The 25071-nt window shown below is 45.4% G+C and overlaps 1 protein-coding gene across 11 annotated transcripts in view; it reads right to left on the reverse strand.

Moving 5' to 3' along the window:
* Positions 1-25071, reverse strand: part of PDZD2 (PDZ domain containing 2) — a 190633-nt gene that overhangs the window by 74155 nt on the left and 91407 nt on the right. For 5 of the 11 annotated variants that reach the window (XR_009049124.1, XM_057708100.1, XM_057708101.1 and 2 more), the window contains 4 exons: positions 18827-19328; positions 10101-10243; positions 6854-6986; positions 1747-1902 (listed from right to left, as the gene is read on the reverse strand). Coding sequence is in view for 9 of the 11 variants with exons in the window: in XM_057708100.1 (XP_057564083.1) it covers positions 1747-1902; positions 6854-6986; positions 10101-10243; positions 18827-19282 (888 nt within the window). In the remaining 2 variants the exon portion in view is untranslated. Of the gene's footprint in view, positions 1-1746; positions 1903-3193; positions 3306-6853; positions 6987-10100; positions 10244-11510; positions 11685-13069; positions 13103-17950; positions 18053-18826; positions 19329-25071 lie in introns of those variants that run through there. The other 6 variants (XM_057708104.1, XM_057708107.1, XM_057708106.1 and 3 more) reach the window with 6 other exon arrangements.

The raw sequence follows: 25071 nt of genomic DNA on the forward strand, positions 1-25071 counted from the left end.
GGATGAGTTGGCAGAGAAGAACTAATGAGAACCTACTATATAGCACAGGGAACTCAATGCTCTGTAGTGACCTAAATGGGAAGGAAATCCAAAAAAGGGGCCATATGTATACATACAGCTGATTCATTTTGCTGTACCGTAGAAACCAATACAACATTGTAAAGCAACTAAACTCCAAAAAAGTTAATTTAAAAAACCCCCAAAAAACAAAAAATGAATTAGAGTCAGTTAGGCAAACAGGATTTCAGAGAGACAGAATAGCATTTGCAAAGGTCCTGTGGCTGAAAAGTGTGCAGTCAGCATGAAGGACCGCTGGAGGACAGTGAGCTTGGTGTGAGGTGAGGCCCGAAAAGTAGACAGGGTTCAGTCAGGGAGGCAGTGGTGGTCATGACGTTAGTGTGGTCTCCATCCTTACTAAAGTAAAATTAAGGAAAAAGCGGCAACTGAATGGTGTCGTAATACAAAGAGGTGGGAATAATCACACAGTTGTCTTTAAACTGTTCACTTCAACCCCATCCATTCAGGTCTCCTTTACCTGCTTTACAGGTTAGTCTTCTGAGAAAGCTCTCCTTTGAGGGAAAAGCTGCTGGAACAGCATTTGAAATCAATAATGGGCCTGCATAGGGCCTCTGGCCAAATTACAAAAAGTACCCCTTCTTCAAGATGTTTTCCTTCTTTTACTGGAAAATTGTCCCTAATGTACTGATTTTTGTTAGAACAAAACTCTTTGTTGCCATCTTCCAGGAAACTGTCCTCATAAACATAAAAGCCTATGATGTTTATGATGTAAATGGTGCTCCCTTAGATGTGGCATCTTTGTGCAGTCCACAACTTGCACAACCATACTCAGTGGCCCTGGAACTCCCATGATCAAAAAAAAAGGGAAAAAGTAACTTTTTCTTCCTTAAATTAAAATAGCATATTATGTAAATAGGAAAAGATACTTTTTTTCTTTTCTTTTTTGTCTTCTAAGGCTTAATTGTAAACAAGACTAATTTCCCAACACTTACCCATGCTGCCTAGGTTCAGTGCTGATGGGAAGGAGTAAGGGTTTCAAATGGTAGAAAAAAGGTTCTCTCCCCAGGGCTGGTTGAATGGGGAACAGTGGCTAACAAGGTTTTACACTAAAAACGGCATATCTGTCAGATCTAGGATACAGAGAGGAGACCACAGGGCCGCACTGAAACCACAGCTAACCGCAAGCCCTCCTGACTCTGTGCCAGACCACACGGGGGAGCAGCCCACGAGAGCGTGAGGCGTCACAGGCTGTGTGAGGACGAGCTACAAGCCAGGTAAAAGTCCTGATTCATTAAAACTGGGAGACACAATTATACAACTTCACCCGAATGGGTTCTGTGTTATTTTAACATTCCACTTTCAACCAGTCATCTCTTAGTCTAAGTTTAAATTCACAAATGATAGTTTTCAAACACTATATCAAGAAGTAACAAAACCCTTGTATATACTATTCGACATCCTAGAATTGATATACACACTGAACTCAATACCCAATTGCTCTCTTACTTCCAGTGTCAATTCCAGGGTCAATTGTTTTTCTTAAATGGAAAGTATTCCCCTCACAGATTTTTCTGGATGATTCTGACAAAAAATAAAAAGAGGGACTGTGGTCCTCTCCCATCCTGGTCTCGATCATACTATCTATCTCAAGCTTTTATCTCTGACCTTGGCACCCATGTCTTTGGGAAAACATCGTCCCAGCGGAGCAGCCTGGGAAAGCACACTTACTGCTCCCTGGACGGCAGACGAGCCGGTTCCTTCGTCCCCGTCCCCGTCCGGCTCTTGGTCTTCGTTATCTGTCCAAGAGGACACGTCCTCTACCGAGCTGGTCAGATCAGGCAAACTCTTAGATGTTAGCCTGAGGATGTCCTCTGCAGAGCTTTCCTGTGGGGACACAATGAAAGGCCCATGAATCACCATATCAAGGTGAAGGTCAAGGAAGACCGAGCAGAGTCAACCACAAGTGGTCACGTGCTCCCAACCCAAAGACTATATGCAGTGTTAGTTCCACATTTCCAGGTGTGCAAGGTAACCTTAAATGTCAGGGGTGTGGACCTGATTTAAACCCAGATCTTTTTTTTTTTTTCTTGATGAATCTATGTTTCTCAGGCGAATGTTTCTACAGGCAATCTAAGCTCCGTGAACTTAAGATCCTTCGATGCCCTCCCTGTCTTACTTTCAGGATATAGTTTAAACGCCCTCACCGGCAGGCCAATATCACAGATCTGGCCTCTGCCCAGCTCTCCAAACTCATCCCCCTCCATTCTCCCCTCCAACCTTCCCTTCCATTCAAGCCGTACAGACTTTCAAACATGCTGGGCTCTCCCCTGCCCTGCTGCCTGTTCCACTAGCAGCTTCCCTGCCTAGGCCACCCTTCCTCTCATAACAAAGGCCTCTTTGGGCAAAGCCTGAGCATCCTCTCCTGCAAGCCTCCCTGGATCACCTCTAGACGCATTCCATGTTGCCTCTCCTTTGTCCTCTAACATCCTCTACTGTTCATCGCCTCGCTGTGGGTATCTAACTTACTTGTCCATCTCCCCTGCTTGTCTGAGAGCTCCCCAAACCATTTCTACTCAGTGCTGTGTCCCCAGGCCTTGCTCAGAGCTCAAATATCCACCACATCCTCCTCTCCCTCATTGCTCATCTCCCAAGCCCACGGCCGTTAGAAAGACATTAGATCCTTTATTGAATCACAATGTCAAAGCGGAGACTGAAAATGTCTTGGCAAGGAAAGCAGCCCTTGAACAACTTTTGAAGGTCAACAAAAACACATGGGATCAAGACTCCATTAAGATTAGACTCCAAAGCGGTCTTCATCACCACAGTCCCGCCTTCCTACACACAGATAAGGTCAGTACGGGTTGTGGGACGCAGGCGAGAGCAATGAGGCCATGGGACACTCCCAAGGACAGATGAGGCACGCACAGGAGCCGAGAGCTCTCCGGGGAAATGACATAGCACGCGAGGCCAGGGACCAGGGCTGCAGGGGCTGATCTGAGGCCAGAAGGAAAGAGCAATGTGTTCTCTCCTCTTTCTCCCCCACACCAGCAATTTCTACAAGGAAGGAAATGTGGATAGTTTTGATCATATTCCTTGGGGGTTGACAGAAAAGAGAACAACAAAAAAAATACCCATCTTATACAAGGTACGTTACAAACTACTAGTGAGTTGGCACCTGGTGACAGTGATGTTTGTTAATAGTTTGATGCAGGTTCCACCTTCAAGGTACCTGATGCGCATTCATTTTAGATCAGTAATTTGTGACCACCATACTTTTAGACCTTGCCCTAGGAAGGGAAAAAGAGTTATTAACGAGAATGAGTTGGGTCCTCTTCTGTGATGTCAGTTCTGCTCAACTATTAATAGAAAGCTTAAAAAAATGAAAGTCCCAACTGCTGAGTAAGTTTCACAACAGCCACAGGATAGAAGACTCCACTGCCACTAAAAATGCTGCTCTAGAAATACGCTTCCTGATGTGGAAAGAGTTCTTATAGCATGTTACCGAGCAAAAAAAAACAGGTTAAAAATAATATGTAAGCACCATATTAATCACAGATGTAATAATAAACTGGACACAAGACTGTGTGATAACCACAAAGGCACACATTTCTCCAAGATCTCACTGTGAGCAACTACATTGTTCAGAGCTCTTTATAGTTCATTTAATCTTCTTAACATCCCAAGAAGCAGTTATTGATTCTTACTGTACAAGTGAGATTTCAAGAGATGTAGTAACTTGCTCAAGATACACAGCTTTCAAAGGGCTGTGCTGGCACTTGAATCCTGGTGGGACTGCCTCCAGGTACACTCTGTCTCCTTGTGTTTGATTCCATTTAAAAGAAAACGTGTGTGTATTTGCACACGCATACGTGTTCCTGTCTGGAAGGACACACCAGTTAGTGGATAGTACTATTGGCGGTATTACAAAAATGTTATCTTGTTTTTCTCCTCTATATTTTTTTCTGGGTTGTCTACACTAGATATAATGAATACACATTTCTTGTTAATAAAAACCAAGAACGAAACAAAAAAAGAGAGAGAGCATGAGAGAAATTTGTATTCCTATGCATGTTATTTCTAGGAATATCAAAACAAACTTGGATATTCTAAGTTTATTCATTCAGCAAAAACTTTCTAAGCTCCTCTGTATACACAAATGACATATTTGTGTAGAAACATGAGACACCCTCTCCAGAAGAAAGTGACTGCTATATTTCCAAAACAATGCCTTAAAGTTTTGTGACACAATTATCTGCAATAATGATTTAGGTTTTTATTTATTCCTTACATTCAGTAAGTCAAAAGTTCTTTTTCTCTTCTCCCTCTCTTCAAATATAAAGACAGAAACAAAATCTGTGGATGATTTGGTTTTGTGGGATGAAGAAGAGGAACAGATGCCCAGAGGTACCTAAAGATTGACTTATTTTTTCTCCTCCGTGGATGAGCCCCTTGGATGGTGTAGATTAAGTTCAGGAACAAACAGCAGGCAGCTGTTGTAGCAGCGTACTGCCTAGTTCCACTGTACGTGGAACAAATGGGAAGGAGTGAAGGGAGGCACAACACTGGGGGCTGGGTCAGCGTCAGGGCCGTAGCTCAGGACAGACGGCCAAGAGCCAACCGACTGAAAACCAGAATGGACGCCTGTTCCTCAGCTCTGGGTTCTGCGCTGCCCTACAAAGTGTCCCTAAATGTCAAAGCCTCTGGCAGGAACACATTACCTTTTTCTAAAACCATTGGCTCTGCTGTCCTTTATATCTTATGTGACTAAGGCGCAGCATGAAACTCTGAAGTCCAAAGGACCCGGGATGAAACCTGCTTCTGTCACCCGCTACTTGTATGACCTCTGGGCAAATTAATTAACCTCTTAGATTTGAGCTTCATCCTCTGAATAAACAGGACGAATGGCTCTCTCATGGGATTTATTTTAAGAATTAAATGAGACAGTAGGTACGAAGCGCCTGGCACCCAGTGCTACCTGAAACATGTTAGTGTCTTTCCTCCTTCAAGTCCGTGAGTGAAAACGCGGCTGAGGCATCAAAATCTGTTTTCAAAAATCTCATGTATGCCCCTTCATTATTAGCTTTACCCATGAATGCCCCCCCACCCCTTTTTTTTTCCCTTTTTGGTTTTTATTTTACTTTGTGTTGTGTGTTTGTGGATAGTGGCTGACACAGAAGAGGCTTCCCTTCCTCATTTTCCAAACTAGCAGGAGAAAGAAGTCAGCAAACTAAAGGTTTGAGGGGCATAGTATACCACAGGTGGTATACCATGCGGAGGTGGGCCGGACACACATATGACTCTATGTGTGTGTGTGTGTGTGTGTGTGTGTGTGTGTGTAAGAACCAATAATACTTTTCAAACTCCCAACACACGTGGCTAAATGAGGCATTTGTTTCTCTTTCCCTTGCAGCCCTTCCCTCCTTGTGGGATTCACCAGGACGACGGAGCACATCCCTGGCTTTGCTCCGTCCCTGCCCCTAGAGAGCGGATGCCCCACGCATCTCTGGGAGGGGAGGAGGCGGCCGATGAGCAGAGAAGGGCTCGACTCCTGTCTTCAGGGCCTCAGTGTCAGCTCTTCCTGCCAAGTCTTTGCCAAGGTTCTGTGTTCTGGTTGGAAGCCTAAGGGTCAGGGACTTGGGGTAAATGGTATAAAGGGAGGAAAGCAGATTTTTCAGATACTCAAAATACTCTTCTCATCTATTTACTAAACACTCCCCAAATAGGCAACAGACCACGCGATCTAAGGAGGAAAATATGTAAAAACCTGTGGATGCTGGGTTCAAAAATCATATCAGGGTTAATTGGGGGAAATCAGCCTTCCTGGCAAGAGCGCATGGCTGTGAAGGGGTAAGGACTAGGGGGCCTCGCACGGGTTCTCCCCTGAGCTGGAACTGGGATAAGCCCGGCGCTCCTCTGCACGAGCTCCCGAGTCCCGTGGGCTCTTGCCCGGTCTCATCAACACCACCATCTCATCAGACAGCAGAGCAGAACCCAGAGAGCCCGTTCCTCCCCTCTTGTCACACAGCTGTGGCATCCTGCCGCCTCTGCCCCGTGCTCTGAGGCTGGGGGGACCCCGGCGAGAAAGCCGACGGGGGCCCCGGACCTCAGCGCTATTTTCACATGCTGTGGGAGTGGGGGTGAAAGAAGCCGCAGCCCGAGGCTGGGTGAAGGAGAGGCGGCAGTGAGATGGAGGGGACAGACAGACTCGGCTCTGTGTCAGGAACGAGGGTCCCGGCACCGCCGGCAGCATCAAGGCCTCCTCAAGGTGGCAGCCCCCATGGAAGCCCTGCCGCGCTGGGTCATCTGTAAAACCGAGGAGGAGGAGAGGGAGGGGGGTGACTGCACAAGCAGAGTTCACAGGGCTTCCTCCAGCACCGACACGCTGTGCTGCCGGGAGTCAGAGCCTGCAGCGCCCCCACGCCGACCCCAACCTCCTTCCTGAAGGACCTGCAAGATGTGCATGTCCACGTCTCCCTCCCGCCCCTGCTGTCCCACCAACCTCCACATCTCCTCCCTGGTGTCCCCCTGGACCAGTTGCTACTCTCTCCACCCTGTCCTTCTTCTCATCCTCCTATTCTTCCCTTTTCCTTAGTCCTGTTATTGCTTTTCCATCTCCTAGATACACCCTAAAAGGAAGGCAAGATGATGAAATGCCCTTCACAGCTCAGGGCCCCTTGTGGGCTTGTGGTGTAGAATCATGGCTATTTGAACGGCCCAAGGTAAAGGCAGGTGTGTACGTGTGTGGTATGCAGGGGGGTCGCACATGGAGAGGGCTCAAAACCAAATCCACCGCCACCATTTAAAATATTTTACAAAACAAACAAAAACCACCTACCTTGCTGGCCACGACCAGCTGAACCACTCCGGTGGCTGAACGAAGAATGGCCACAGCTTCCTCGTGAGAGAGCCCGACTAGCAAATGACCATTGATTACCAGCAGCTCATCTCCTAAGGACAGTCTGCCATCCCTGAGGAAATGGAGACGGGAAACAAAAATCCCTCGTCAAGACATTCTGGGCTTGAGAAGGGCCATCTTCCGGGCGCTGGGGAGGGCCATGAGAGGGACAGTTAAAAATGGGCTAAAGAGGAGAAGGGATGACTGGGGACAGCTGGGATGGGACGGCTTCATCCTCCCGTCTGGCGGGGTCCAGACGCCCAGTGCGGGGAATGAGGAGCAGATGGTCGCTTAGGAACAGGCACGATCTTACGTTACTACCATATCCCACATCAATGGCAATGAAACATCTCCCACGCAAGTGGAGACGTGATGGAAGAACTGAGACCCCCAAGCCTTTAGGATAGTTAGTCATTCTTTCCTCAATCCTACCTGCCAAACTGCCCTTTGATTGAGTCATCAGCCGAGTCTCTGAGCTGAGCCCAGACAGAGCGAAGGTATCGGACCCCAACCAGGAGTCCTTCTCTAACCCACATCCCTCTCTCTTCCCAGGTGACACGCCCTTGCCTGGATTTCCTCTGTGGCACCTGTGACACTACACCGCATGTGTCTGTGACCCCTGCCCCCAAGAGTTACAGGGCCTTGAGGGTCAAGTCTCCCACTGCCTCCTTCTTTGTGTCCTTACTGCCAAGCTTCATAAGCGGAAGGTTGAACAGAAAAACGAATAAAGAATTGCCTACGTTACTGCTGTTGCAGGTATCAGAACTGGTGTACGTGAGTATAAACACATGTTCTATTTCTCTATGTCCTTTAAATTAAGTGAGTGACTTGGAGCTTCCTTCCCCCTAGGCTGTCAGGAGGCCTGCTGCCCCCGGGTCTGCCTGCCCTGCAGTGGGCCAAGGGTGGCAGACTGTTACAGAGCACCAGGCAGGCCCTGTCAGTCATGGTGGGTCAACAGTCCTGTGGGTTCCAACTGAGCCTCCAATGGCCTGGTCGCCCACGATCCCAAAGCAGCCAGAGGCTTTTCATCTCATTGCTAAACATGGGATGGGAAATCTGGTGAGGCTGAGAGACCCGAAGCCCAGGGATCTCCCATCCCCTCTGAAGGCTTTACATCAGCACCCAGGGCGATGCCATGGGACCCACCACGTCTCTCATACTCTCAGACTCACCCCACTCTGTCGCTCTCCAATCTGTGGACTCGCTCCCCCTTGCTTTCTTTCGGTGAATTAACCTACTTCTCTACCCTCCCCACCTCACCAGTCTCTCTCTGTGTCCTCTAGGACATGCATCATCATCTTTTCTATGAATTTAGGTTTTAACAGAAGACAGGAGTCACCAGAGACTTCTGACAGCCTCTGCTTTCTGTTCTTCAAAAATCCCTAAAGCAGGGAAATGCTGAGAATCCCAGTAGTTGCTCAGGATGGAAAGAGAAGGGAAAGAGGAAAACCACAGAGGACAAGCACACGGGAACCTCAAGGGGGAGTGTGGGTGGGCGCTCTGGAGGAGAGGGATTTAGGAATGAAGGAGAACATAGTGGTTCGGGCCAGTGTCCCTGGGTTTTCTTATCCACGCCACCATCAAGACCATCCTTGTCCCTGTTCTTTTTATGTCCCTCTTAAATCCCACCTTTCTCAACTCCAGTTATTAACTAGAATGTCCCACATGTAAATTAAATACCCAGACACAAACACACACACCCCTCTAAGCTAAGGCTGTAAGAAAATGGTGAGACCCACTAGAAATAGCTCACATGAAAAACGGAAAGGAACAGTTCTAAGTAAGTTCATCTCTGGGCACAGGAATTTCCTAATTGCCAACTTTCCGAAGACAGACTAGAACCTGAAACCTAGGACTAATGGGAAAATGGCTATCTGATGAGAGCTCCTTAAAGCACCCATCATTTGGGAAGTGTAATGATGCTTTTCTGCATACAAGCTATCTAAGGTCTTAATCTTTCAATAATGACTGCCACCCAGATAACTGACACCTGCAGTTAATCTTATTTCTACTTGAGTTATCAGGATTGCGCTCTCTAGTTAGGGGACTGCTGAGCATGAAACACCTTGAGAGTTTGTACCCTGGTCCTCTCCTTGTTCAGACTAAATACCTCGAGCTCCTTCACCTGTGGCTCAGAGATGCAGTTTTGAGCGCCCCTGGATCTCGGGCTGGCCAACAGTGCTCTGGTTTGCCATCTCCCTCTCAGCATCTGGGTACCTGGACTGAACACTAATTTCAGTCTGGATTCACCTCCCTCATCAGGGAAACTCTACCTTTATCCACCTACTGTATACGTATGGGCATCTAACATATATACACATCCCATTGTGCTTTGTAAATAGTAGATACCCTATGTATACCGAAGCAAATAGCTACATGCCAAGAGCATATCTTACATTTGGGGACGGCTACATCCCTCTAACTCAACATGGACTTCTTTTTTTTTTTTCTCTTATTGCTGGGAAGTTTATTCTTTTGATTTTATAAACAAACCAAAATTCACTTATATATACAAGGAAACAGGACATAGCTCGTGATGTTCACCATGGACTTCTCCTTTGACATGCTCGGCCTAAGCACCGTCCCTCTTCCTACTTCAGGTGACCGTTCAGGTTAAAAAAGGAGTTTTGGAGTGTGAACTGTTTTCAGGTCACAAGGAGGAAATTCACATTTATTTTTCCCCTCCACATCTGCACGACAGAGACACACGTATCCAAGTGTGTACCAAATCTTGATTGAGCTGACGAATCCAGACACGGCACATGAACTGTGGTCAAGTTTAAAGCCCGTCACTTCCCCAAGTCATCAGCCACAGCCTCATGGGTGTGACGCTGTCAGGGATGTGGTGTTCCACTGTATGGCACACTCCTGATAAGGAACCTCGTGTCACCAGCATCCCAAAAGTCAGGATAAGTAACATTCACTTGACACTCAAACTGGACAAGAAAGAAATCTAATCTCTCCTTCCAGGTGTGGCAGAGCCTGCAGTAGCCCCAGCAATTAGCCACGTCCTGTGCTCAGAGGGGTGTTTAATCAGAACCGCTCGTGCCCGATTTCCTCCTGTGCTCCAGCATCATCCTTGTAAATTGTAATCACCAGTGCTTTGACCAAACGGAAGAGTCCCGGCACCAGGGGGAAGGGGAGGGGAGGACAAGGAGGCAGAGAGAGGGGAGAGTTATCTAGTCACCTGTGAGCGGCACCTCCTTCCTTCACTTGGGTGACAACGATAGCGTGAGGTGAGCGCTTTGATCCTCGGCCTCCACTAACCTGAATTCCCAGCCCATCCGATTCTTTAAGCAGCTCCATCTTCCATATCCGGCCAACTTCCTCCTTGGAAGAAAAAGTGAGCACGCTGTGAAGTATCTGGACAGACACACACCATTGTCACAGATGTGGCAGGGGACCGCCGATGAGGAAATTCTATGGGTTGGACCAAAGCCTCGAGCTGGCAGTGCCGCCCAATACAACTTTCTATGATGACAGGAGTGTTCTCTGTCCGCACCATCCAACAGAAGCCACCAGCCACAGGTGGCTATCGAATGTGTGAAATGTGGCTGGTGGCAACAGAGACACTGAATTTTTAATTTCTTTTCATTTTAATTAAATTTAATTCGCTATCTGTGGCCAGTGGTGATGACACTGGACAGCACAGCAAAAGTGATTTGTGAATTCCCTGACCAGGGTCCTGTTAAGTAAAGCTCTACTGCCTGAAACCCAGCTACCACTATGCATGTAAACACGGGCTGTGTCTGGGTTCCTTTTATTTATGACAACTACTAATTAATAAAGGAAGATGAAAGGAAGACAGAGATAGGTCTCGGCGCCAGGAGACTTCAACTAGTTTGAGCCAAGCTCTGCCACTCAGTACTTATGAAAGTCGCGTAAGGCCTGAACACCTCAGTTTCCTTGCCTTTAAAGTGAGGATAATTATTAATACTTCCAGGTCCGGTGTTAGGATTAAAGGAGGCATTTATGGAAACAGGCAGCAGCGCTCTTGACATCTAGTAGATACATAATAAATGTTGATAGGTAACCACACATGACTTACACATGCATATCATACGTGTTAAAAACATCATACTGAATTGAACCTCAAACTTCCTTAAAGCATATGAAGGAGATCTTGGATAAGAGAAACCAAAACTGGAAACTCATTGATGAATTTGTTACCAACTTCTACACACATTGGTTGGTACACTCTTTAAATACATTAAAAAATGCTTCAACAACTATGAAAACCTATCCTTTTCATTTTCTTTATTTATTTTGGCCACACTGCTTGGTTTGCAGGATCTTAGTTCCCCGACCAGGGATTGAACCTGTGCCCTCGGCAGCGAAAGCGCAGTCCTAACCCCTGGACCGCCAGGGAATTCCCAAATATCTATCCTTTTTAAAAACTAATAAAGGTCTCTAAGTCCCCTGGACTGCCAATAGCTTTTCTGCTTTGGTTTATTCTCCATTTGACTCTATTTCACTCCAAGGACACAACATACACCCATTGCAGAATGTTTGGATTCCCTCAGATACTTGGCTGTTCAGAGAAATGAAAGCCAAAGCCTCCAAAGTGGTTCATTTGGGAGTCTGACTTTAGGCTCACCCCGAAGTCCTTGTTAGTTTTAGGTATACTGGTAGGGGTCACAATGCATTCCTCAATTTATGAAACAAAATCCATCTGCTTTCTCCATCCATCATGAAGGTCCAACGGAACTGTTAAGGTCCAATACAGACAAAGCCATCATCTCTCCCAAAACAGGCAACCTGCCCATTCAAGCTGCTTGCAAAAGAGAAAAAATGTGAAGCATTTAGAAAATCTGAAACACATACTGTTAGAAGCTAAAATGAAACTTTATGCAACAGTCAGAAAAACCAGATGTTGAACGGTCACTGATGTGCAGCATCAAGAATGTCTAGGGAAATGATTACCAGACAGAGACCTGTTGGGTCCTACACTTCTTCTAGCCCATCACTGCTCGCAGGAGCGCCGTGCCTCCAGCAACGTGCACTGGTGCCAGCTGTCTCCTCCATCCACTGACCACAGACCCACGAAGCCTGTCTGGCCAAATGTAACTTCAGAAGTCACTGGCTCACCACAGTAGTTCACGAACTTGTCAACGATTCCTACATCATCCCATCGTCTCACTTTGGACACCCTGGGTTTTGGTTTGTTGCCTCTAACCTCTGGAATACCTTTCTCTCTTCCCCATTCAGAAACAGCCTCCCTGGCCTTCTGTCTCTCACAGCTCCACTACTTCCAAGAAGCCATCCTTGAGGATCAGTGCTACCGTGAGATGGTAACTTTCAATACTTCCAGTACATGAGACCCTATGCCAAGCAGAGAACCCCAAAGAAAACAAACTCAGGGGTGTGCTGATAAGTTGTTAGCCCTGCGTACTGGGCATCTCACACGGGCACACGGGCCGGCCCAGTGGCTTCCTCCCTGGGCCTCACGGTGCAGGTCAGAAATGAGAGCAGGTGGTGCCTTGACTTATTTTTTCCCTTGGAAGATATGCCATGGCTCCTGGGGTCTTGAAGGTGTGGGACAGGGTTCTTCCCTCCCTCAGTAAAAAAAAAGCTGTGGAATTCTTTCCCAAGAACAACAGAGACAATTATGAGAGCCCAGAAATAAGAAAACCCCTTTGGGTTTAGCCCAAATTAGTAAAAACTTATCCATGCCTTTTACTAGTTACAGCATCATTTTCTCCCATCCTACCCACCTTTCACTACACAGAACATGTTACGTATGGTTCACAGAGGATAAGACAATACTAGATACAGTTCTTTCTAATTTTTAAATGCTTTTAGAAATAGGACTTGCGACAAGAAACACGCAAAACTACGATCATGGGGAAAGAAGAGTGACCTAAATGCTGACCCTGACAGAGGAGTCGCAGACAATTTTCATCAAGAGTACCCACACGCCCACTCCATACCCCTGCCCCTGCCCAGGGTGCGCACAATTGTTAAATGCAAAACAAAAACGCATATCTAATAAACATGGCTTCAGCAGGCAGAAATAACCAATCTGTAATATAGCCCCCAACTATATTAGTCTGGAAACAGATCTTTTTCACTTTCATCCAATCATATGTCCCCCCCATAACAGACAATAGAAACTATAAGGGGAGAATTCAAAGAAAGTGATGCAAGTTTCCTTACCCTGGAATTTCTGGATCATCTAATGAAGGGGTTCTGAGGAACACAAAGGGAGGCAGAAACAGGAAGAGGCAGATGTTATCAGTCTTAATTGTACAATTGTCAGTATTATATCTAGCTGCCTACAGCCGAAAGCAGCATTCAGTTAAAAATAAAATCAGTGTCTGAAGTTTATTCGTCTAAAGCTGGCACTGGCCAAAAACCAACAGGCCAACTTAAATACAATAATATCAAGTATATTTCCAACTGCCTTCTTAAAATTCCACTCAGGTGTCTACTGCACACACCAGTAGGTCAAAACAGGACTCTCCTACTCTTCCATTCCTGGCTTTCCCATCTCAATGGGAATAACAATATCATCTAGTCGAGTTTAAGAGGATACGCAAACCAAAAACCCATGAATTGTCTTTGATTCATCCTTCTATTTCATACACCTAAACCTTGAGTGAGATCTGAAGGCTCTATTTGCAAAATAGATCCACGTTCACCTACCTCTGCTCCTCTTCCCTGCCACCCCCCTTGTCAAAGCCACCAGCATCTTTAGGTTGGGTTATCACAATAGCCTCCAATCTGGTCTCCCTTTTTATGATTTACCTTTCACAAACTATTATTCATTATACATCTAGGGTGAACATTAAAAAAAATACTTCATATGCACTCAGCTGAAACCTTCCAACCATTCACCTCTAGACTTTAAAGAACAAAGTCCACACTCTCTGCAATAGTGAACATGAACCTCTATAATCTAGGTCCGTCCACATCACCTCCTGGTCCTTTCCCTGTCACTCACTGTACTGCAGTTTCTCTGCTCCCGGAATATTCAGCTGTTCCTGTCTTACAGCAGCTGCATGGGCTAGGTCCTCGCCAGAAACATTCTGCCCCAAGATTTTGCGGGGCTGCTCTTTCCTGACCCTCCGTCTTTAGCTGAAACTTGGTCTCTTTAACGAGGTCTGTGCTGACACCCAGTAACAACGTGCCCCCCCCGTCCACGTCACTGCCGGGCCATCTGTCACTTCACTGTTTTACTTCATTTATCGTACTTATGGTCAGCATCTAACATTCTGGTTTGTTTATTTGCTGATTTATTGCTTGTGGCCCCTTATACATGACAAATGCCACAGAACAGGAATCTTCTCTCTCTTTTACCAGTGGGTTCTCCAGCAGCTAGAACAGTGCCCAGCACATCACAATACTGCATGAATGTTACTGAATTAACAAATATAGAATGTTTACCCGCTAATCTTAGGGTTCTTCAACGTTATTGAGACTGACGTTAAGAAGTTCACCCAGATGGGAGACCTGCGTGTTTGCCAATGTTCAGCGTGTGAACACAGATCCAGTTGTAGAGATGACAGAGTTCTGAAACAGACCCCGTCTAGACAGATGGCTTGGGCCTTTGCTTCCTTTTACATTGGCTTAAAGGGCAGTGAGACTTTGTCAGCCTGTTGAGACAGAGCCAAACCACGCGATATTGGACGCTACGGACGTCTGTATTAATGCTGTCGGAGTGCTACCCTTCCCTATAAACGGCCAATTATTGTGTGAGCTCACACATGCATCTCTTCACGAAGGCAAACAGAGGGATTTACTTACCAAAACAGGGGCAGTACAGTAATGGGAGCTGCCTTGGCAGCCTTTAGATGACCTCATCTGCCGGAACCCAAAATAAAATTTTATACCAGCATCTTTGCCCCAAATGTGAGAAGACACATCATCCAACTAGAATGTCACTGCAGTAAATGCTCTGGCTCCAGTTGCAGACCTATTTTGAGACTGTTTGCATATCCCCTCTTACTTAGAATGATCAGTGAGAAATGAAGAGACACATGATCATAATATCAGAGTTGAAATCCCTTAGTCATCAGACCAAAATGCTCAGTTTGTAGGTGAGAAAACTGAAGCTCAAAGGAAGGACATGGCAGCCTGAAGGCCACAGAGCTGGGGATGGCAGAACCAGGGCTGGAACCCAGTGCCCTGTCTCTCAGGCCTGGGGTTCTCCTGTGCCTTTATTAATAAATGTCTACAGAGCACCTACAGGTGCAAGGCACTGAGCTGGGACAGAGAGAGGAAAGGCTCAGAGGCAAGCATGAGCAAGGCCTCCTGAAAAAAAACGAATTCGGCCCAAGTCAGGGAGGAAGAAAGCAGTGAGAAATAGGGGCAAAAAGTTAAGCACGAATCAGGTGATGAAAGGGCCTCACGTGCTATGTCAAGCCAAGGTGCCCTTGGGGTAGTGTTTCCACTATTACCCTAAGGGCAAAGTGGACCACCAAATGGTTTAAGCTGCAGTGCGCATGCGTGCATGGTAAGAATTGCTCTTTAGAAAAGTCCCTCTCGTTGCCGTGGGGACAGTGGATGATGGGATCAAAGTGGGAGCAGTGAGACGTGTGGGAGACTACTGTGACCACACAGGTGAGAAATGAAAGCAGCCTGGCCCTGGACTAAAGCGGCAGGAGGGGGCACAGACAAGTGGAGCCGGTGGAGATCGAGAGGGAGCAGGAGTTGACAGGATTGGGTGACTGACTGGATGTGCTGTAAGGGAGAGGGCAGTATTTCTGCTGACCAGATGATGCCAACGTCCCAATCTGCTGGGTGAAGGTGTTTCCTAGGATACGTGACTGTCAGTGCAAAACCAGGGGAAGTTCTGCACAAACCAGGGCTAGTGGTCACTAGCTGAATCTCAGGTTTCTGGCTTGGGCAACTTTGTGGGTGGTGAGACCTGGAACGCTGGAGCAGGTTTGGTGGTATGGGAAAGCGATGCACCGAGTTTCAGGCATGATGAGAAATGTCTAAGACGGAGACATCCTGTAGGCGGTCAGTAGAAGGCTCAAGGGCCCAGGAGAGAGGTGAAGGCAGACATGAACTTAGGAGACATTACCGTGGAGAAGGATATAAGTTCACCCAGTGACCATGGGGGCTTCCTAAAAGAGGGCCATCCTCCTCTGCTTCTGCTCGATGCAAACATCAGGGACCACCCAGGAGAGGGCCTGAGTGTGACTCTCCAAGTTTCACATACTTTCCTGCAGATTCAGACCTGGGGCAGCCTTTCTGAGCTCTCTGCTGAACCACTTACAGGAAACAGGTCTGGGACTGCACAGGGTGGAATCTGGATACTAGGGTAAGACCACAAATGGACCCACAGACACACACGCCAGCTATGAATAAACTCTCCTGACCGGCAAATGGTAGAATTCTTTTTTTTTTTTTGTTACACGGCTAAGGTTGCCTGTATTCATTTTTCCCATGCAGCATCACAAAAATACACATTACGTATATGTCACCTTGGATAAGTAATGATCTTTACTAGACAGAGAGTAAGGAATTCTGAACTCATTTCTAAAACTGCTTATCTATGTCCTAGGAGACACTTGTGCTTTAGAAGATGGGCCCAACTTTTGTATTTTTAAAAATTAATCTGTTTGCATGTGTATCATTGTGTGTTACTATTTTATAGAAACAAGCCAGTTTTTAAAAGGAGCTATTTGTTAAAAGGAAATGTGTTTCCTATAGATCCAATAAGGGAGAATAGAATATAGGAAAAAAGCCTGAGGATTTATTTTCCTGTAAGAAAGAAGTCTATGAAAAAGCAGTACCTGACCAAAAAAAAAAAAAAAATGGTCTGAATGATTATAAGCCTTGTCTGTAATTTATTAAGTCTTTGTAGATATATTAAATCATTAAGAAAGCAGAACAGAATAATACTGACATGTCTAATCTCCCATTATTTAAATGGAATGGAATTTTTCTCCCAAGGCTTAAGAGGTAAATAGCTAAGTTTTGTTTTTCTAGAAATTCCATTTTAGCATGACCTTGGGCTCATCCTGGAGTAAAAATATAAATCTATCCAGCCCAAGAATCTAAGCAGCATTCTGTTAAGTTCTATTGGTCCCAGTTTGGGTGCCACCAGGATGCAGAGGAAAGCTGTGAAGATCTACTTCTCGCCAACCCTATCAATCCCAGGTGAATGCATCTACTTAAGATACTTCTGGGGTTGAAGAGGGTACTGAAATACTCATGCCTGAGAAGCTGTGTGGCCCATTCTGACTTTCCAAGACCAAAAGTACAACCCAGGGTCGATAATCAGTCTATAGATTTAGAACAGTTATGAAGAATTCCAGATGGCAAGTCTCTCCTTTCGATAGGCATGGGGCTTCAAAAAAAAAAAAAAGGCAATAGATCAAGGTTTGGTTTTTTTCACCCTTCATTTGTATCTTCTTGGACATTTGACCTTGAGTGCAAAAAACCAGGCAAAGGAACTCTGGTATGTGCAATCTTAAGATAGTCTAGTCTAGAAATTCAGTTTTATGTTACTGCCTTTAATCAGGATGAGTGGAGGATGGTACCCTGTTAAAAGTTTGGTGTGGCATTTTTTTCCTTTTAAAATCGTTTCAAATTATTTCCACGGTGTCCTAGGCAAGATGAAAAGCTATTCTTTGGACTGAATGTGAGATTCCGCCCTAAACTTTTGGTACCTTAAACCTTCAAAATGAACAAATATTACCCACTTGTTTTTTCCACCTTAGGCTTTCTGCATATTCACAATCTAATCATCAGAAGAAAAAAATAATATCAAGATACAGTATTCATTGATAAGGAACACATTATAATATTTTTACTGCCCTTAATCCTCTTTTGGGGGAAGAGGGGCATAAAACTGGTAGAAAATCATTAATAGAAACATTAATTTTTTCCTTCTGATTTGTTTGTACATTCCATCTACAAATATAGCTTCTCTGTGTAAGGCTTCATGAAGATCACCCAGCTCCTCAAATGAAGGAACATGGTCCCTTAAGAGAGGGGTTATTTTGATTCTTCTCAACCTATTATATAGATGGGCTACAGCTGCAGAAATATGCATGAAATAGCCTTACTAGAAGTTACACTCACTCCTAGGGCACCATTTCCCAGGCTTCAAAGCAGAACTCGATACTTCCTTTGTGCCCATTTTCCACCTTTCCAACTTCCTCTTTCATCCTGAGAGGGCATCTCCTAAGGATGAAGAGAAGTAACCAATCAGGAACCATCTAGCTAGTCACTGCTTTGTTAGAAACCCAGAGGAGTATCCGGCCAAGAGGATTCTTGGAACAAGCATGCCAACTCTAAAGAAATGTAACTTAACAAGAGTGTGTTGGTTATAATGGAGGAGACAATTTGAGGCTAGAAGTGTGTCTATTACCATTCAGAACAGACCACAGCTGCTTTGCCTTTAGGTAAGACCAGCTCTGACCATCACAGCTGGATATCATAGTATCAGAGATTTCTGTGAAGTTTCCAAACTTCACTGGAATTCAGCAATATAATACCACCATCCCATGAAAATGTCACTGGTTTTGAAGTGTTAAAAATAAAAGCAGATGCTTCCCTGCAGGTTGGACATCCTTCCTGTGTAATACTGAGGCTTGGATATTTATGCTATCAGCGGTCACCAGGAATTCTTGGCCTTGCAGTGGCAATTCCACCGGTGACAGCAGTGATAAATAATGATGCAGTTCAAGTACTTTATCTGGGCCTCATATGACTCAAATTACACCACAGAAGGCTTGAATTTTCCACTTAGGATCACTTGACTAGCTCTTCATTTAAGTGGGATAAAATGACTTGGATTTTTTTTGTTGTTATTGTCATGTCCTATGATTATTTACCTTAATAAATCTTTTGGCTTCTAAATGCAAGGTCATCTTAGATGTATTTTCTAAACCTTAAATGCAACTGCAAACAATATTTCATTGAAAATTCAGGTTCTACCATCTAAGCAAACCTTACCCGTGCCAGGCAGTCGCTGGATTGGAAGTCCGTCTTCCCAGATTTTGAGAAGCGGCGTTTGTCATTGCTTGCGGGCAGAGGGGCGTCCGTCTTTGAAATTCTAGGCTCTGTCCCTCTGTCTAATTCCGACCTCTCTAGATGGGGTCCGGCCACCTCCTTGAGCAAATCTGGGCCATTTTCTAGCTCAAAAGCATGACCGTTTCCCAGTTCAGGGTCTAGGCCATTGTCCAGCTCAGACACGGGATCGCTGTCCAACTCACAGCCAGTGCTGCTCTTGGATTCCTCAGTGGCTCTGTGGGTAGAAGGCCTGGCAATGACCCCAAACTTTCTTGCTCTTTTCCCCTTTTTCACCGTTCGGTCCCCCAGCTCCAAGGTTGGCGTCTCTCCTGGTTCAGAGCTGTTGCTACTGTTGCCGTTATAAGGAGAGTGGACTTGGTGCTTGAAACGGCGAAGCATGATCAGGTAGATGAAGCCGCCATTCCAGCACTGCTCAGCCAGGTAACTGCAACGGACAGAGAGCGGCCAGTTAAAAATCCTCCAAACATCCTCCAGAAACGCTGCAGAGGGCTGACGCAGCTGATGGCCCACGCAGGACCTACGTCACTACAAGCCTGGCTGAGTGGCTGAGGCCCTAAGCTTCTTCAAGAGGCTCCACACTCCATGCCCTCTTTTAATCTATCGTGGATGCTAAAAACCCCCAAACAAACCCCAAAACCACCATGAACTGGAAATAACTCATGAAAGTACCCTACGAAGGTAGTCTGTTTCGATAAACAGAGCCAATCCTAACATATGAAAAAAAAATTATTCTCCATTCACTCAACAGCTTGTTGCCTCAGAGGGATGCCAGCCTCCCATTCATAGCATTCCGATGGGATGACACTGCAAGTCCCCAGGGGAAATGGATAAACCAGATTGGGGGAAATGTACAGCTCTGCTCTTAGGATCAAAAAATCAACAGCAGGGCTTCCCTGGTGGCGCAGTGGTTGAGAATCCACCTGCTAATGCAGGCGACATGGGTTCGATCGCTGGTCCAGGAAGATCCCACATGCCGTGACGCAACTAAGTCTGTGGGCCACAACTACTGAGCCTGTGCACTAGAGCCCGCGAGCCACAACTACTGAGCCTGAGTGCCACAGCTACTGAAGCCCACGCGCCTAGAGCCCGTGTTCCGCAACGAGAGAAGCAACCGCAGTAAGAAGCCTGTGCACCGCAACTAGAGAAAGTCCATGTGCAGCAACAAAGATCCAATGCAGCCAATAAAAAATAAATTTAAAAGAATCAACTGCACAGTGCAGATTATTATATAAAGAGTGGAGAAACAACAAGGTCCTACTGTATGGCACAGGGAACTATATTCAATATCCTGTGATAAACCACAATGGAAAAGAATATGAAAAAGAAAACATACATATATATGTATGTATAACTGAATCACTTTGCTGTACAGCAGAAATGAATACAACATTGTACTACACTTCAAAAAACGGAAAAAAAGCCACAGATTTGAAAGAGCCAAAGTGGGGAGGAAAAAAAAAAAACTCCACAAGAGGAACCTTGGCCTCACAGCAGTGAAAGTGCAAAAAAGATCCTGAGTGGGGAGGTGGAGGGGGTTGGCTGGTATTAAGATGCAGCCAGTAAAGAAGCACCCCCAAATGCGTGCGGCATGAAATGAGGATCAGGTTCATTTCTTGGTAACGGTTCTAGTTTGTTCGTAGCACACGTGAAGTGTCATTTCCAGTCTGGGCATCACGTGAAGGGGGACACTGCCCAAGTGGAAAACACATGGACACGGCGATCGGGACGAAGATGGCTGCTGGAAACTGTGGCAACCAGGAATAGCGGGAGGAAGGAGGCATGTTTAGCTTGAGGAAGACAAGGGACAGGCTCAGTCGTTTCCACATGTAACTGAGGACTGCCAAACACCGAGAAGCAGGAAATCACGTAAATGAGATAATGCACGTGAAGCCTGACACACAATGACTCCTCCAGATCTTAAAGAATAACAATAGGACAGCAAATGAGGTGAGTAATTAGCAGCATCCAGGACCAGATCATTAAAGTTTCAGCAAAGAAAACACTTGCTCAAAGTCAGGAAGCCAGGCTGGGCTGGATCTCCCACTCATGCCACCCGAGATAAGGAAGCACAAACCCCAGATGAACCCAGGGAAACGCCTTCACTACTGGAATCTTGCCACATTCTACACATCACTGGTTCCCAAGCAAAGAATGTCAACAACAAAAATCCTTAACGAGTCAGACCTGCTTCCCATCTTTCAGCCCCACAGAGAGAAGGCCTGGGGCTATGTTGCCTACATCTTCAATACATGAAAAACAGAGAACTTTTCCAAGTATACCAAACTAGCCTCTCTCCCTCAAGGCCTAAAAATCAGACCTGAGAGTGGGGGCAGTAGAGTATGTGGAAAGGGGGCCAGGTAGTAAGGAGAGATGACAGGCCATGCTTGAAATGTACTAAGTTCTGAGCCAAGGGCATATATTCCCCATACCTAATGGTCAGGCTAATGCAATGACAGCCACTATCTAACCGAAGAAGAGAACAATTCTGAATTTTTGCCTTGGAGTAAAGTGAACGAGAAAAGAGTCTTCAAACACCAACCAAAGCTAGTAAAAACCTTCTCTGATCCTGGGCTATAAGCCATGGCAATGAACTTACACATAAAAACCAGGTAAATAAAAGATACAGATCCCAGGTTGCTCTTTGAAGTACCGTGAGATGAAGAGGCTTGAAGACCTTTCTAGACTGGAATCCAGAAAATGAAAATGAATCCTGGTTCTCAGCACCATTTTTCTACGTTTAGATTTCATTTTTTGAAGTGTGTATTTTTTTCCATACTGGATAAAATCTTTTAAAGGTATAAAATCATGAGATCAATTAGCCAGGTTATAAGAGTTTCCTCTGAACAACCACTACTATTAATCCAATACATATGCTCAGATGTACGAAAAACAGAATGGGGTAGTAAAAACAGGACCCATTGAGAGTTAGGCACCCAAGTTCTCATTATAGCTTTGGCCCAACCTTGTAAAACAATGGCAATTATACCAAATTTCCATTGGCTGATGAATGGACAGACAAAACATGGTATATCCGCATAATGGAATACTATTCAGCAGTCATCATGGGTGAAGCTTGAAGCATTATGCCGACTGAAAGAGGCCATGGTACAAAGGCTGTATGTCATTCCATTAGGGGACATGTCCAGAACAGGCAGATTCATTGAGATAGAAAGGAGATCAGTAGTTGCCAGGAGCTGGGGAGATGGGGGAGAGAGGAGAATTGAGGTGCTGATACAAGTTTCTTGTGGGGAGTGATGGAAATGTTCTAGAATTAGATAGTGGTGATGGTTGCACAACATGGTGAATATACCCATTACATTGTACCCTTTAAAATGGTGAATTTTATGTGAATTAGGTCTCAATTTAAAAAATAGGAAATAGAATATCAGCCAAGTTTTGAATTTAATCTTTGAGTGGGTGCCCTTTAAGAACTCTCTTGAGAGAAGAAGAAATTGAGGCTCATAAATATTAACTAACTTGCCCAAGTTCACATAATTGCCAACTGGTAGACCCAGGTCTGTCTGCTTCCCAACCATGCACATCCTCTATGCAATTCCGTTTCGTAAATCATTACCATCCCTGTGCTTCGGTTTCCTCATCTGCAAAGTGAAAGTGTTAGAATGGATCATCTCCAAGTTGCTTTCATGTTCTAATTGCGAATGCTAGTTTCCTGGGAAGAGTTCCAGGGATAGGAAGGAGCAAGCCATCCCAGCGCCAAGGATAAAACAAAAACCTGGAAAACTAGAGACAGTCCTTTTAGGTCCAAGTCGTCCTAGGCCTCCAGGACATTTACCACAAACCCAAAAGATTTCACCTGGAAAGGTAGCTCCTCTAAAACTGCTTTGGGATCTCTGCTTTTTATACTAAAACTCTAAACAACTTGATGGGGTTGTCTGCAGAGACCTTTTCAGTACCGAAAAGGCTAGTGCATTGATTTGGAGCACAAGATCTTGAATATCTTTCCCATCTCTATTCTCATGGATGCTCCAAGAACCTTGGAAGGTTCCATGACTGACAGTCTTTTATTCCTTCTGCAGGATCCACACTCAGCAAAATTACAAAGCAAGAGGAGTTTATCCTTAGCTTGGCACCATCTCCCTGTCCTTTCCTGGCTTCCTAGCAATAAATAAGACCCTGACACCTTCGGGGAACTGTATGACAGGCTACTTTATTCCTTCCTGGATGCTGCATTTTCTAAGGTCATCCCGAAGGCAAAGTGTAATGAATGAATTATGGACACTGTAACAAGTTAGTGAAAAAGAGACTCTTAGGCAGCCGGTAATTTTCTTACAATTCTTTGAATCACCTTAAATGTAATGCCGCCACACCCTTCTCCTTCTGTATTTAAACAACTTGCCTAACTTTTCCCGCACCTGCCTGGCTAACTCATACTTCCAAATCCCCGTTTTTGTTCAGTAGGATTCTTACCCACCATAAGGATCTTTAAACTTCAAAGTCAACATTAGACCAGAAACGAAATACAATCACGTGACTTCAAAAAATAGAAGGTCTCTGCTTCATTAACAACAGATTGTAAAATGAGCCTTTTAGAAGCTTCTCTACCATATGATTATTTTTTGGTTTCTTTTAAAAACTTGAAACTATCCTCTGGCATGTCAAATTATTCATTCAATTAAATTAAAATTTATTTGACTTTGACCATCCCAGGCTGGCCTTAAGATAAACAAGGAAAGGCCAGAAACGAGGGTCTGAGCTCTAGCCTAGAATGCTTCCTCTGGAATGTGTTGTGGTTCTTTATTTCACTTGGCCTTTGCAAGCATTGTGTCTGACTAGATCCCTCCCTCCTCCTTTCCCTCAAAGAAGTGCTTTATCCAAAGGAAAGTCTGAGAACCTTCTCTGTTTCTTGATGCTATCATAATTCTAGAGTCTGGGCTCTGCAGGGGTGGGAGCCTGGTAACGGGTTGGCAGGTGAGATTGGATGCTTGGAGGAGCTGAAGGGATAAAGCTGTCTGGAGTCTGAAGACTAAGATGAATATGGGGCAGGAGATAAAGAGATGGGCAAAGACAGAAGAGATGCTGGAAGGCCAAAGACACTCATTATTTACTCATGCCCTGATTCTATCAAAAGAGGGCTGGAAGCAGCTGTACAATTTTGATACTTGAGACTGTTTTGCCAAAGCCTTTGGAAGAAGCGATCTCCAGGTGTCCCTGGAAATCATCTTGAGCCTCCAGCCATCGATCACTGATGCCTGGTGCATGGTGTGAACCCACAGCGGGGTACCGCTGGGCTGAACCATGGGCGCACATATGCGTGTAGCTCAGAGGATCTTGGATCGCCGCTGCCGGGCCCTGGCCTGAACTACAATGGCTTGCATAACTCAGAGAACACATAAAAGGATTCTGGAACTTTTCACCAAAGCAGATATTCTTCCTCCATCTGAGTATGTCAGGTCCCCAGTACATGTAGCAGGAGACTAAACACTGACTGCAAGAAAATGTTTATAGACAAGTTATTATGTCAGGATCTGAGTTTTCTAGAGTGAGACTAGCTGCTAATAGCCACCCTGTCTCGCACAGGACAAACAGAGATCGATTGTTCTTGCTTAAGATTTCCTCTTGCCGAAGAAGCAACGGGAGGCTGAAGAGCTGTTTGTGGTCCTTTGAAAACCTGCTAAGCTTAATTAATCCAGAGGGCTGTCTGAGGTTATAAATCTGTAGGTTCCCAGAGAACAATGGGCTGAGAGGAAGAGTTAAGTATATATAAATTACCCAGTGAAGTCTTGGCTGGGAAACAGAGGGAGTCAAGCTTGGACAGCTCTCCAAGAGGGGATGGGAAGATGATACACATCATTTCCTGGAGTCATTTAGGAACCAGGTTCCCCAAGGGCAGTCTCTCTCGGGTGTTGCCTCCCAGCTACCTGGAATTTGGGGCACGCTTCTCCCAGATTCCACAACTCTCCCTAGAAAGAGCCAAACTTTCTTTGGGGATCCTGAAGGCAGAATTTGGGCGCTGCATATCACGCTGGTAAGAGGGACTGATAGCCTTGGTGCGCTCCTACGGCCCTTTCTGGAGATAACTCAATCTCCTTCCTTGCTAGCTCACAGAGGAGGGACATTAGCTTTGAGTAGATGGAGGAAGATGGGACTCAGGCACCAAATGAGGATTTGAAAATAGATCAGCATCTAGGCTTAGTGTAGAAGTAACT

The sequence above is a fragment of the Hippopotamus amphibius genome, chromosome 15 (genome assembly GCF_030028045.1).
Source record: "Hippopotamus amphibius kiboko isolate mHipAmp2 chromosome 15, mHipAmp2.hap2, whole genome shotgun sequence".
In the NCBI taxonomy this organism is placed as follows: Eukaryota; Metazoa; Chordata; class Mammalia; order Artiodactyla; family Hippopotamidae; genus Hippopotamus; species Hippopotamus amphibius.